General features: G+C 53.8%; 1 protein-coding gene across 1 annotated transcript in view; it reads right to left on the reverse strand.

The window, feature by feature from the left end:
• The window catches only part of Ccn4 (cellular communication network factor 4), a 31,637-nt gene extending 19,581 nt beyond the window's left edge, over window positions 1-12,056 (reverse strand). The window contains exon 1 of the mRNA XM_004656176.3: window positions 11,808-12,056. Coding sequence (XP_004656233.2) covers window positions 11,808-11,873 — 66 coding nt within the window. The 5' untranslated portion in view covers window positions 11,874-12,056. The remainder of the gene's footprint in view (window positions 1-11,807) is intronic.
• Window positions 12,057-13,525: the final 1,469 nt, after the last annotated feature.

Below are 13,525 nucleotides of genomic sequence, written 5' to 3' on the forward strand. Positions count from 1 at the left end.
CCACATAAAAGTTCTTTTATGATGTGTTCTGGATACCAACTCTCAGCAAATGCTGCTGTGTTCACACGGGGGGGACAAGGAGGAGGCCCAGGCCCAGTGCCCTTCCCCCGGCAGAGGGTCGGGGTGCTCTCACTCGTAGCTGGCCTGCGCAGCGCTGCCCACCGCCCCACCCACCCTCCTTGCTCCCTGCTTGCGACGGCAAATGGAAGCAAAGCTCAGCAGTGCGTCCTGAACTTTCCTGCAGGGTAGAGCCACCCCAGGGCTCTAGTGGGGATAGCGATGCTAGCCTCTGTCCCCAGAGGGCCTGGCTGGGGCAGCCAGGGAGAGGTCTGCGCACTGGGGCTGTTGTAGACTGTTTGGAAGGCAGCCACCACTGGCTGATGGAATTCATGAAGTGCAGATGCCTACATCCCGTTTTGATTCTCGGGCCTCCATTCCTCTAGATGGGCCCCGAGTGTGTGTTTGACCTCCAGCCCTGTGGTTCTTACGGGGACAGGAGCCATAGCCTGAGGACACTGGGCAGAAGGCAGGACAGGGAAGGGCTCCAGCTCAACCTCCTGTTTTACTGCTTGACCCTTGGGCAGCCCACACAATGTGTACCCCCACCGCTGCCCCCTCCCCCTGACCCCACCAATGCCCTCCCAGAACCACCGCACGCCATTCTGTCTCCCCTCGGGCAACATGCTGCTTAGCAATGGACTGAAATGATAACTTTGTCCTTGGTACTCTGCGAGTGTGTCTGAAAAAGGAGAAAAGAGAAAAAGCATAGCTCCTGTGACCACGCCCCTGTCACCCACTTTAAGCCTCTGGACAAAGAAGGGAATGAGGAGGTTAATGAATGGAGTGATCACTTCTCTCATTCTTACAAGAATATTTATGCTGATCAAAATTGAGAAGGAAAAGCCAGACAACAGGAAATCCTGTGTATGTGTTTTGACACATTGTTTACAGGCGAGTGCTGACTATAGGTGGGACAGTGTGGTCCCGTCTCTGTAAGGGACTCTGGAAACCAAGATGATCCCCTGGGCTTACCACATGGGCATCCTTCTGTCTTCCAGAAACGCCTAGTGGGCATACGGCAGCAGGAAGTGGGATGCTGGCTGGGATGAAATGAAACCCACCAGGGTCCCAGAAGTCCGTGGGTGACAAAGGTTATGGGCATCTCTCTCTTCTAAGGGTCTAAGTGGTCCCTTGGGGAAAGGGCACAGGAAGTGAGGAGGCCCTGTGTGACTGCCTTTCGTTCTTGCCACTGCCGGTGCTGAGCCCTGGGGACTGTCCCTCTCTTGAAGCTCTAAGCCTCATCTGTAATGGCCACAATGGTGACGGGGTCCCCAGGCAGTCCTGCAGAGCAGTCATTAGAGTTATCCCCATTTTGCAGTGAAGAAAACTAAGGCTCACAGTGCTGAAGTAACTCTGATAGGAAGTGGTATTTGACCCCAGCACCCTCTAGAGCCCGCGCTTGTAACTACCAGCCTCGCCATTTCCCCATTCATTCATTCATTCATTCACCTTCCTACCACATTCATGCTGTGTGCCTGTTCTGGAAATGTGGCGCTCAGGTAGACACTGTAGAGAAGACTGAACTACAATGGGCTATGAAGGGACCCAGGGAAAGGGTGAATGTCCAGTGAGGGTCTACCCTTTCCCACCTCCTCAACTATCCAGTTGCACACCTGGTCACTCACTGCTGGGGAACAGCAGGTATGGGCAAAAGTCCCAGCTACTGCCTTTGGGTGGCTGCACCTGGATGCTCCACCAGGGGGCAGTGTTGAGGCAGAAATGGACGCGCACACAGGCTGCCCCTGGCTTTGCGCAGAGGGCGCCCGCCTGGAAGCAGTTAGCCATAGGTCCCAGGGGAGCCAAGAGCAGCGTGGGCCTGAACCAGGCTAGGGGTGCACCGCACTCAGCTTTTGTTCTCACATTTCCAGTGCAAAAGATCTTAAACCAACGAAGAACGCCTGTTCTCCAGCTCCTCCTGGAAACGAGTGGGTGCCAGGACTTCTAGAGTGCCAGGTGGGAGACTCTTGGCAGAGAAATGGGTGGGGGACCTTCCCACTGCCCAACCTGGCCAGGGAACTGCAGGCTGTGCCCCCAGGAGGGTGTCCAGGGAGCAAGGTCACTCACGTTCACGCCGGCTGGCCAGGGTGCAGGTGTGCAACATGAAGGGCTTTATGTGATCTTTCTGCTCACTGACTTTACAAACCCACAGCTTGGAGTCCTTGGAATGGGGGAGGTCAGATTTTGGAAGGGGCAAGAAACCAGGACCTGTGCACGCTCTGAACATTTGTATGTTATTTACTCCTTTATTCATTCATTCACTCACTCATTCATCAAATGGTAAAGAAGCCAAGTATGGTGACACACACATGTCATCAGCCTTTGAGAGGCTGAGGCAGGCAGGAAGAGTTCAAGTTCTAGGCTAGCTTGGGATATATATCAAGAATATGTCTGGGGCTGGATGAATGGCGTAGTGGCTAAGGTGCTTGCCTTCAAAGCCTAAGGACCCAGGTTCAATTCCTCAGTACCCACATAAGCCAGATGCACAAAGTGGCTCATGCTTCTGGAGTTCATTTGCAGTGGTCAGAGTCCCTGACATGCCCATTCTCTCTGTCTCTCTTCTATCAATCAATCAACCAATAAATATAAAAAATAGAAATTAATTAAATTAAAATTACTTTAAAATTTAAAAAAGAATATGTTTCAAAAAGCCTCTTCCCCCCACAAAAAATGTAAGATAGATCTTCTACCAAACCAACCCTCAGGTGCAATGGCGTTCCCAGGATTTGGGAGTGTGAACCAAAGACGACACAGGAACAGGGAGCGAGACTCTGGACAGCCTCAGGACTCTTATGTAAGGACCAACAGTGGTTCACACTGTGGTGGCTTGGATGTGAAATGCCCCCACCCCGAGCCTCATGAACTTGTGACTGACCCTCATCCATCCCCAACCCACAGCTGGTGACAGTTTGGAAGGTGGAGTCTTGTCGCAGGGGGTGTGTCACTTGGGACAGGCCTTGAGGCATCATATTGTCCAAGCCCCCCTTGCCACAACCAACTCATTCTTCCTGCTACCTTCCAGCTGCCACGTGAAGACGTGATCCCCAGCCTCTGCCCTGCCTTGCTATCCAGCCATGGTGAAGCTTCCTGTCCAAATTGTAAGCTGGAAGTCAACAATTCCCACCCATAAGCTGCTTCTGGATGGTGTTTTGTTCCAGCAATGACGAGGGAACTACAGCAAGTGTTTATGTAGGGCTTTGAGAAAACCACAGCGAAACTACTGCTCATGTATATATACATGCGTCTGTGTGTATATGTACACATATATTCCATGTTATACATCGTAAAAACGCATAGTATGATATCTGCTCAAACAATATATAATTACACATTTTACAACTTCATATACCTACATGCAGGTCATCATGCTATATATAATAAAGTCACGCATACTTATATTAACTATGTAAGACCCATCATTTCACATGCACGTATATAAATTTAAAGCATGATAGTGCTTCGAGCGCATGCTCAAATGCTCTCGGTGTCAAGAGGGTCGCCCTGTGGCCTGTCTCCCCATCACCAACCTACAGCATCGCTTGCACGTCACTGGCCTGGCAGCTTCCTTTGCCCCTCATGGACAGAGGCATGCTTTCTCTTTTAAAAAATTATTTTTATGTTTATTATTATTATTATTATTATTAACAAGATATTTTATATGGATACAGCATGTCTTGGTGCCCCGTTTTCCCTCGTCCCTACCCCCATTCCACTGGGGACGCTCCTCAGTGGGGTTACAGGTACTCCCTATGGGGCTGGCTGTGGTTTATGGATTGTGGGAGCGGCAGTCAGTTATTTTTGCGGGGAGGGATGCTTTCTCTCTCTCTTTTTAAAATATTTTGTTTTTATCTATTTAAGGGAGAGAGGGGGGCAGACAGAGAGAGAGAGAGAGAGAGAGAATGGATGTGTCAGGGCCTCCAGCCACGGCAAATGAGCCCCATATGCACATGCCACAGTGTGCCTCTGGCTTTAGGCGGTCCTGGGGAATTGAGCCTGCGTCCTTTGGCTTTGCGGGCAAGCGCCTTAGCTGCCGGGCCATCTCTCCAGCCCAACACATGCTTCCTTATTCTCTGAAATACAGGATGTGCCATACTGCCCATGATGACTTCACCCGTGACTCCTGAATGTGTCTCTGAGGTTGGAGGGTTTGTTTAGAAAATATGACCAGCACACGTGATGGCTGCAATGAAATGAGTGACTCTTCTGTAATTCCTCCAAGAGAAAACTCCATCTATGCACAGGTGGCAAAATTAGATGGCTGCTGGTTGTCTCATTTATTTAATTAGCTTTTGGCATTTTTGAGTCAGGGTTGCATGTAGCCTCGGTTGGCTCTGAACTTGCTGGGTAGCTGAGGCTGGCCCTGAACTTCTGATCCATCTCTCAAGTGCTGGGATCACTATAGGCGTGTGGCCCACGTCTGGGTGTAGACTGTGTTTTCAGTCAGCAGTGCCATCCTTGGGGTGGCCCGGGGGCAGGCTGCCTTTATTGTCGCCTTCCTGCACACACGAATAAATGGAGCCACAGACAGTTTGGATCATTTGCCCAGGCCACCTGCTTGGGACTGAATCTGAACTATCAGGCCTCACTCCTGTCACACTATGACAGGGCACCCGAGCCTAGTGTGGGAGAGGCCATGAGAGAAAGGTGAAGGTGGAAGGGGCGGGCAGCAGGGAGTGCTCCCTGGAGGACAGAATTCACACTTAGTGGAGGAGGGAGAAGTGACTGGAGGCAGTTCAGAGAGTGTCCCAGCTGGGGACAGCCACAGCTGGGGAGAGGGTCCAGGCAGAATCAACAAGGCCCAGCACAGGAAGATCAGTGGCTGGCTCTGCTGCAACTCAAGGTCCAAGGATGTGGCATGGTGAGCCAGTGACAAGGCACCTGGGAAGACAGCGTCCCTCCTGAGATGGCCAAGACATGGTGCTGGTCACTTCTCCCACACCAGAGCAGACTGAAATGCACTGATCGCTGCAGGCCTCCCAGCTCTGACAGTGAATCCCTGAGCAGGGCCACAAGGAAGCTAGGCCTTGCTCTATACCTCGGACCCCACCTCTGTTCCTGTCCTGTGGGGTCCCAGCTTAGGACAAGCCTGAGACCAGCGTAAGAGACTGGCACACCAGGACGTCCCTGAGGCCACATCCCAAGAGCTCTGCCTGTGGAACTGGGGTATATTTTTGGATGGTATGAGAGGGAATAAAATGCCTGTTTCTTCCCCTGGAAAATAGAGATGGTAAAGCACCTACTGCACATGGCTCCTGAGAGTCTTTGCATGGCAGAGCATAGGGCAATGCCAGGTACGCAGTAAGCACCCTACAGAGTTTAATTCAATGCACGGCACAGTGTGGGGTGACGTCAGGCACTCAGTAAGCACCCTATAGAGTTTGGCCCCCTTTGATCATTTATATTTGAATGCATGCATGTGTAGATGGAGATTTCAGTTCCAACAGCAGAATGGAAAAGAGGTACCCACTGAGTCCTGTTAAGATCCTCAAAGGACCCTGGCATCGAGCCTCTCCAATCCCAAGGACCTGGAGAACCCATCCCACCCAGAGCTTTTCTAAGCCCTGCCCATATGCACCCAGCATAGCCTGTGTCCTTCCCTAGCCCCTGGAGAGAACACAGAGGAGCTGGTCCTTGTTCCTGGACTGTGTGCCGTCACCTCCTCCTGACCAGCCCACTCCAATGCCTGGCACAGGCAGAGTGGCTCACTGTGCCCCCCCCCCCCATGGACAGAAACACTGACACTTAGAGAGAAGCAGAGCCGAACAGAGCTGAGCTCTTGCCTCCTAATCCCATGCACAGGAGCCAAGGCAGCAAGCTAGCATTTGCTGCTGCATGCTCTTGGCAGTCAGTCCAGGTCCTCCTCACACATTCCCTGCCCCCTTCCTCCCCAGCAGCTGCCTCCACTTCAAACCATCCAGACTCCAGACTCCTCTCTTCCTTCCCCCTCACCTGTATGCAGTCTGCCCAGGCTCCACCAGGACTGGCCTGGCTTTGTGAATCTGCTTCAACCTGAACACCTATGAAATACCACTGTAAACAGGGATAGGCCAGTAGGGGCCTACTATATCAAGAAGGAAGATAGAGTTGAAAAGAAGGGATTCAGTGCAGGGGGGTAGAGGAGGGGAAAAGGGAGGATGGTGGGATGGGATTATAATCACAGTGTGTTGTCTATGTGTATGAAGGTATTAAAGAGGGCTGGAGGGATTACTCAGCAGTTAAACTTTTGCCTGTGAAGCCAAAAGACCCAGGTTCGATTCCCCAGGATTCACGTTAGCCAGATGCACAAGGGGGCACAAGCGCCTGGAGTTGGTTTGCAGTAGCTGGAGGCCCTGGCCTGCCCATTCTCTCTCTCTCTCTCTCTCTCATTCTCTCCTTCTCTTTTTCTCTCTTTGCCTCTTTCTCTGTCTCAAATTAAAAAAAAAGAAAAGGTTAAAAAAAGAAGGAAAGCAGTACAAATGAGTCTGGTGGCAGTCATAGCATGTGCAAAGGCCCTGGGGTGTGGAACCCAGGTGGTACGAGACCTGCAAGGCATTTGACTTTGCAGAAGGACCGTGTGTGAGCAAGGGAAACTCCTCTGCTGGATGAGGCCAGCACAGTGGCACGATCCCTTGCACATGACAAGGATGCCCAGTGCAGTCAAGTGGTAAGGGGTGGATTGAGGTCCCATCTGGACAAGGCAAGGCCCTTGAGGTCTCCTAGGCAGGATGCTATGCATGACGTGGAATCAGCAAGGCTGGGAAAGATGTTTCAGACAGAAGAAAAGCCCAAGTATGTGTACAGAGGAGAACCTGTGAACACTGGAGAATGGTTCATGAAGCAAAGAAGAGAACTTGGGCAGTGGTCATAAAGGAGAGGTAAAAAGAGGGTAAAGTCACACAGCAAAGGGTTATCTCCCCTGGTCTAGCTGTTCAGGGAGTCTACCATTCTACCCAGGGAAGGGTTCTAATCCACTCTCTGAATATTCCTCGAAGCTGAGATCCTCTCAAACTCTTCCTAGCTCCAGGCAGACTCATAACCCACGTTCCTTTTCTCGCTCACCAAACAAGGGTTCCTGGAGGTGGGGGGAAGCCCTCCCTTCCTCCCTCCCTCCGTCGCCCTTGCCTTGGTCTCTTCTCCTCTCGCCACACCCCCTGCCCCCACAAGCAGCAGATCCACCCTGGAAACCAAGCCTGGACTTGCCTCCAGATCCCAGACTTGGTGGGCGGGCCCAGATCAAATCACGTCCCTGGAATGTCCATTATACCCCCTCTGGAGGCCCTTTTCTTTCCCTTCTGCCTCCAGCCTCCCTCTGCCCCCCTTGGCTTTCATGGATGGAGGAGGGGGAAGGAAGAGTCGGAGGAGAAGCGCTGGCTGACTGGTGTCAGCATGTCCGTCCGTGCTGGCGGAGGGACTAGTCTCTGTCGTTCACTGGCTTTTCAATCCAGGAATCCCCCAAACCACCAGGGCTCCAGTTGCCACGAAGGTGCCCAGAACTTCCCAACGACCCAGGCGCAGGCCTCAGGACGTACTCTCTCCACCAGTACTGTGTTCTCAGCCTGTCCCCCTGCAAATGCCATAGCCTATCTCCAGCACGAGAACCTCCTCTTCTGGAGCAGAAGCAGCACCCCAGGTAGTGAGAGTGGGGAACACAAGGGGACAATCAGGTCCCCACAACAAGCAAGTGGTCGAACTGTGAGGCCCACAGTCGGCATCAAAGGCCCTCTGCCTTGACTCAGGCTTGTGGCATGCGCACTCTGCTGTAGACGTCCTCACCATCACTGCTGCTGTCACCGTGTCATCATCATCGCCGTTGTCCCCATTGTCATCAACGGCACCGTTGCCTTCGCCACCGTCCACCCCAGCACCACCGTTCTGAAGAGCGTCACATTGTCATTATTGTCACTCTCCCTGTCACCGTCACCATCATCGCCACTGTTCCCTTCACTATCACCCCCATCACCACCATTATTTTTATTTATTTATTTGAGAGGGAAAGAGGCAGAGTGTGTGAGAGAGAAAGAAAGAGACACAGAGAGAGAATGGGCGCACCAGGGCCTCTAGCCACTGCAAACGAACTCCGGATGCACGCGCCACCGGGTGCCTCTGGCTTTACGTGGGTCCTGGGGAATCGAACAGAGCTCCTTTGGCTTTGCAGGTAAACGCCTTAGCCACTAAGCCATCTCTCCAGCCCCACCGTCACCATTAACACAATCGTTGCCACCGTCACCGTCAACCTCCTTACCATCACCACGGTTGTCAGCGCCATTTGCCTCCATAGTCACTGTCCCCACCACCATCACCGCCACCATATCCACTGTCACCGTTGTCACCTTAGCACTGTCGTTACCGTCACCGTGGCCACGGTCATCACTACCGTCCTCCACATCACCACCATTACCATCGCCCTCTCCAGTTCTTTATCTGGCTCACCAGTGCCCCAGAACGCTCGCTGCCCTCCCTCCCGGGTCTGCAGCCTTCCGCCGGACGCTCTAGAAGTCTTAGAAGCACACGATCAGGTCACTAAGCCGTCCCCACTGCCATCAACAGCACCGCCCCATCACCACCATCCACCCCGCACCATCGTTAGGACGTGTGCTTTAGAAAAGTCCAGCGCAGAGCCCAGGACCAGGGCAGTTCTCCTGCCTTGCCCTGCCCTGACCCAGCGTCTCCCCGTAAACACTATGGCAGCCTCCCGCTCCCAATGTCCCCTCTGCCTTCTCTTCAAGGTGCTCAGAGGGTCACTGTTGCCCCGTCCCTGCCCTTGCGGGCTCAAGGCCTGCTGGAGTTTAGTTAGGATCCCTGGCCCGGGTGCTGGGACAGTGGGAACTGTTCCCTGTGTCTGTGACTCCCATGTGCTCAATCTCCATCTCATCTTTCCAGCCTCTCCCTCCAGCCCAGAAGCTAGCAGGAAGGTGAGCCTCTACGGGACCATGCTCCCATGCGGGTAGTTCTCTGAGAGGCATGCGGCCTGCATTAGTCTGCCCTGGACTGGCACACGGGTCACCTGTGGTGTGCCGCTCAGGGGAACACACACGCCAAAGCCCTCGTCTGAAGCACCAGTCACCCTCCCATACCTGGGGGTATTCAAAGAACCGCAGCCTGCTCAGCCGTGGCCACGATGCCTCTCCCGCTCCCCGTGGAGCCTATGCTATGCGGTGCGTGGTTGTGCCAAAGGACCAACGTCTGCCGAGCCCACGTGGGTCTCCCAAGATGGGGGCTACACAACCCTGCTCAGCCTCCTCCTTGGACAAATGGACATCTTTCTGTAGCTCTCTCTCTCTCTCTTTGTCTTAAAGGGAGCAGTTTGTCCAACCCACAGGCCTCCAGTAATCTGCAGTGGGTTTTGAGAATAATGAGTTTGCATCACACACACACACACACACACACACACACACACACAGCACCCCCACACACTAAAGGGCAGAATGGGTGCAGCCACTGGTCTGCCGTGCCACCTGTTACCCCCTCCCCATGTGGTGTGGATAAACGTCTCGAGCTTCTCCAGCATGCAAGCACTGTTGGTACGGAACCCCCGTGTGCCCCATTTCTGCATAAGACTCAGCCTAGGGAAACTGGAGTGTGAGTGGCCGAAGGGTGGACCTCAACAGGTTGCTAGCTGTGTGACCTTGGGCAAAACGCTTCTCTGAGCTTCCGATCTTGTATCTACCAAAGAGGACCTGCTTAATGGCACCGTGACTGGAATTTTAAAGGTGCTTAGTGTCACTGAGGCAGGCCTACAGGAATGACATGTGACATGTGTCACGGGCCATGGTCTTTTGTAAAGGCTCACACACTGCAGCTCCTTTCTCTTGGCAGGTAGGCACTGAATACTTGGCCAAGGAAGAAAACTACAAGAGATCTGAGCTCAGCGTCCTTTCTGCTCCATCCTGGATGGTCCGGTCCCCAGCCAGCCTCTTCCTTCTTCCCAACAGTGCTTTAACCTTGTGGGCGCATCAGACAGAGCTGTCTCCCTCCCTTACAGCTTCATTTCCTCAAAGTGTTCTTGGCAATTCTCACACACTTTTTCTTCCATATGGGCACTGATCATTCTTTCCATGAAAACCCTCTGGGCCTCACCAGACTCCCACTCCCTTTCTGTATTCATTCCAGAGGATTCCATAAGTGGAATTTGGCTACAGAGCAAGGCACTCACTTCTGGGAAGTGCCCAGCTCTTTCCCACCGCGGGGTGCCTTGTGTCTCCGTGGGATGGGTGACATGGGGCCCAAGGCATACTCTCGTGGGCAACCTTCCCTGACGCTGCTATGGGGCCCCTTTGGCCTGGGGCCCCCTTTGCTGAGACTCCCTGGCTGAACCTTGGCTCAATCCCTTCCTATTCTCCAGCCCAGGCTGCTCTGGGAAGGTGACCCTTTGTAGTTGGACCCACATGTGAGCAAGCCTTCCCGTCTCTCACTGTGAATCCTGCTATCCCATAACTCTTACCAGTTCTCCATCCACACCCAGCCCTCCCAGGCCAAGCCACCTGCTGGCCTGCGCCCGGATACTATCATACTCACCCCTGGCACTGGTGGCAGAGGCCACACAGCCCCTTCCTGGGCTCTAGCTTTCCTTAGAAAGTGCTGGGAGGCAAGTCCAAATCTGTGCCAGAGATCCAAGTGGGACCCTGCCACTTATTCACTGGGAGACCCTGGGCCAGTCCCTCTCCTGCCCTAAACCTCATTTCTGTCCATCCTTTGTAAAATGGATCAAAATCTTTCATGCAGGGTTAGGTTCTGCCCCCTACATCCAGCAAGTGCCAGACCTAACACAAACCAAACGCATTCCCTTTATTGTATGCCCCAAGGTGCTGCAAGGGTCACCGCTGCCCAGTCTCAGCCCGGGCCAGCTTTGAGAATCATACTGTGGGAGTAAGACATATTCTGCGAATCCCAGACAGGTACCTGAGTCCTGCTTGACCTCGGTAGGTTTTCTTACCTGTAAAGGGGTGCACGAGTGTCACCAAAGCTCTCAGCCCTCAGGGTCAGTCAGTTAACAACAGTCCTCTTGCCAACCCCCCATTGTCCCTGGACCACAGGCCAAGGAGCGGCCAAAGCCACCCACCTCTCTTCTTTGAGCTGCCTGCCTTCTCCCCAGCCATCCCCACCCTGCTCCCGCAGGCTGCCACGTGTCTTCCTTCCCATGGCTCCTAAGGGTGCAGACCGCTGCTGTGTCCCCAGGCTGCAGGTAGAAAGAACACTTGGCAGTCCCCTGGGAATGGCAGCGCTGGCGTGTCCTCCCTGGGTAAACTATCGAGGGCCGTGTAAGCCCAAGGCGGCAACAGTAGACTCAGAAAATATCAGGAACTCTGTTTGCTCAGGCGAGCTTTGCTGAAATCTGGCATTTTCCTCTCCAACTTTTCCTGGCATTGCTCATTCTCCCTCCTTTTAAGCTCTCCAATGCTGAGAAAGTCTTCAACAGTTCTAGAAGCCCCTCAACAACTTCCTTACTTCATGCTGCTCCGAGAGGGCAAACTATGAACCCAAAGCCACAGAGCCAGTCTGGAGGGCAGACCCTCCTCCCCCGCGCCCGTCTCCTGTTCCGTGGGTACCTGTTGGTTTCATTCCAGGTGGGTCGAGAAAGGCAGGCCTGCTGGCCCATGCGGTGGCACCCACTCTTCTCTGATGACCCAGCTTCTGAGGACCCCAGCAGCCCCTCACTCCTCCTTCCTCTCTATCACCCCAGCCCTTCTCATCATGACCCCCAAGTTCCCCAGCCTCAGCCCTGGCCAGCGAGGCACAGGTCTCCTCTCCCATCCCCTCTGAGCAGGACTCACCGTGGCCAGGATGCTGCCTGCCACAACCATCAGTGCTGCCAGCGTCCAGGGTAGGAACCACCTCATGCCTGGAGGTCAGTGGCCAAGGCGCCACCGATCACCCAGAGGATGCAGCCACCTCTCTCTCCCGGGAGCTGGGCCCAGACTGGCCCGGCCCATCAGGAGCAGCAGAGAGCCGTCCTCAGGCCCGGGAGGGGGGGCAGGGGGAGAGTTTATGAAAGCGAGATCTGACGTCAGATCCACCACGGACAAACCCTGCATTTTCCTCTGAAAAAACTTTTCCTGCCTCTCTCTCTCTCTCTCTCTTTCTTTCTTTCTTTTTTTTTTCTTTCTTCCCTCTGTCCCCACCTCCAGCTCAGCTTGGCCAGCCTCCTCGCCCGACAGTTCTTAAAGGGAAAGTTCCAAGACTGACTGCACACGGAGGCTGTGAATTCTCACCCAGTATTCCCAGTATCCTCCATGCTCCTGCTCCCACAGGGCTCTCAAGGCCAGAGGCAGTGCATGGGAGGGTGTGGGCTGGAGGAGGGAATGCTGGGGAAAGCAGGGGGCTTTGACAGGGCTTCCACTGAAAGGCCTCTCAAGTCCCTCCACTCTTCCCACGGTTGGCCTTCATTGGCAGTCTGTCACCCCTCTGATCCCAGCTGCAAACAGAGGGGACAGCTCCCCAGTCTAGCATCCCAGAAACGACAAGAATTCACCACTGAAGTGCTCCAAGGCTTGAGCTATCAGCAGGGTCTATGCCTTGCCTCAAAGCCCCAGGCGCAGACGAGGGTCCCCCGCCCCATTCCTCCACCAGGGCTGTCCCTTCAACGTCTGCAGACACTTCTTACTCCTGGTGGCTTGGGAGCTTCGGGCCTTGATCCCTGCTGGAGCATGGCCAAAGAAATATTGAGGAAGGGAAGAAAGAGGGCGAGGAATTTTCCATGGGGGCTTTCTACCCTGCCCTGTTCCAGGATCTTCCCGTGAACGCCATAGCAGACTCCTGCTCCAATGTCCCCTCTGCCTTCCCCTGTTCATGCATCTCAGAAGGACTTGAGCGGTCCTTGGACAAGCAGCATGGCCAACATGGGTCACCTCCTGAGCACCACTGGCCAAAGCCCGCCTATGGCTTCGGGTGGAATCCCCAGTCTTAGCATGCCTTACATGGTAGCTACCTCCATGGACTCTGTTTCTTCTTCACCCTCTCTCATGAGCCATGCTTGGCCTTGATGACTCTCTCTGCTCTGTCCCCTGCCTCAGAAGGAGCGCTCCAGTCTTTGGATGAAACAGCACTTCCTCCTTCTCTTCCCATTCCTGGCGGCTTGTTAACATGGGGCTAGAGAAGTGTGTGTATGTGATTGGAGGGGTGGTGAGCTGTGCCCACAGAGCTGGCTTAAGACCACCCTAGACATGACCCCCCAGAAGTGACTCTGGTGATCTCTTCAGTCATTTCCCTCACAGTGGGCCTCTGACTCAATTCCAGCCATTGGGATGGAAAGCGAAGCTTGCTGGGAGTTTTGAGAAAGGATTTCGTATCTCAGTACAGGAAAGAACATCTCTAGTCAGGAGTGGGGTTGTAGCAGCCACTTTGGTATACAAAGTAAGCACTAGCCTCAGAGTGAAAATCCAAAATGCTGAGTGTGTTAGAGCCAAGGGACTTAAGAAGTCCTGGTTCTTGGGACTTTACGTTGTTACTGAACCAAACCTGGATTCAGCAGCCCTACGTTTTTCATCGTATG

This window comes from Jaculus jaculus, chromosome 2 (assembly GCF_020740685.1).
Source record: "Jaculus jaculus isolate mJacJac1 chromosome 2, mJacJac1.mat.Y.cur, whole genome shotgun sequence".
In the NCBI taxonomy this organism is placed as follows: domain Eukaryota; kingdom Metazoa; phylum Chordata; class Mammalia; order Rodentia; family Dipodidae; genus Jaculus; species Jaculus jaculus.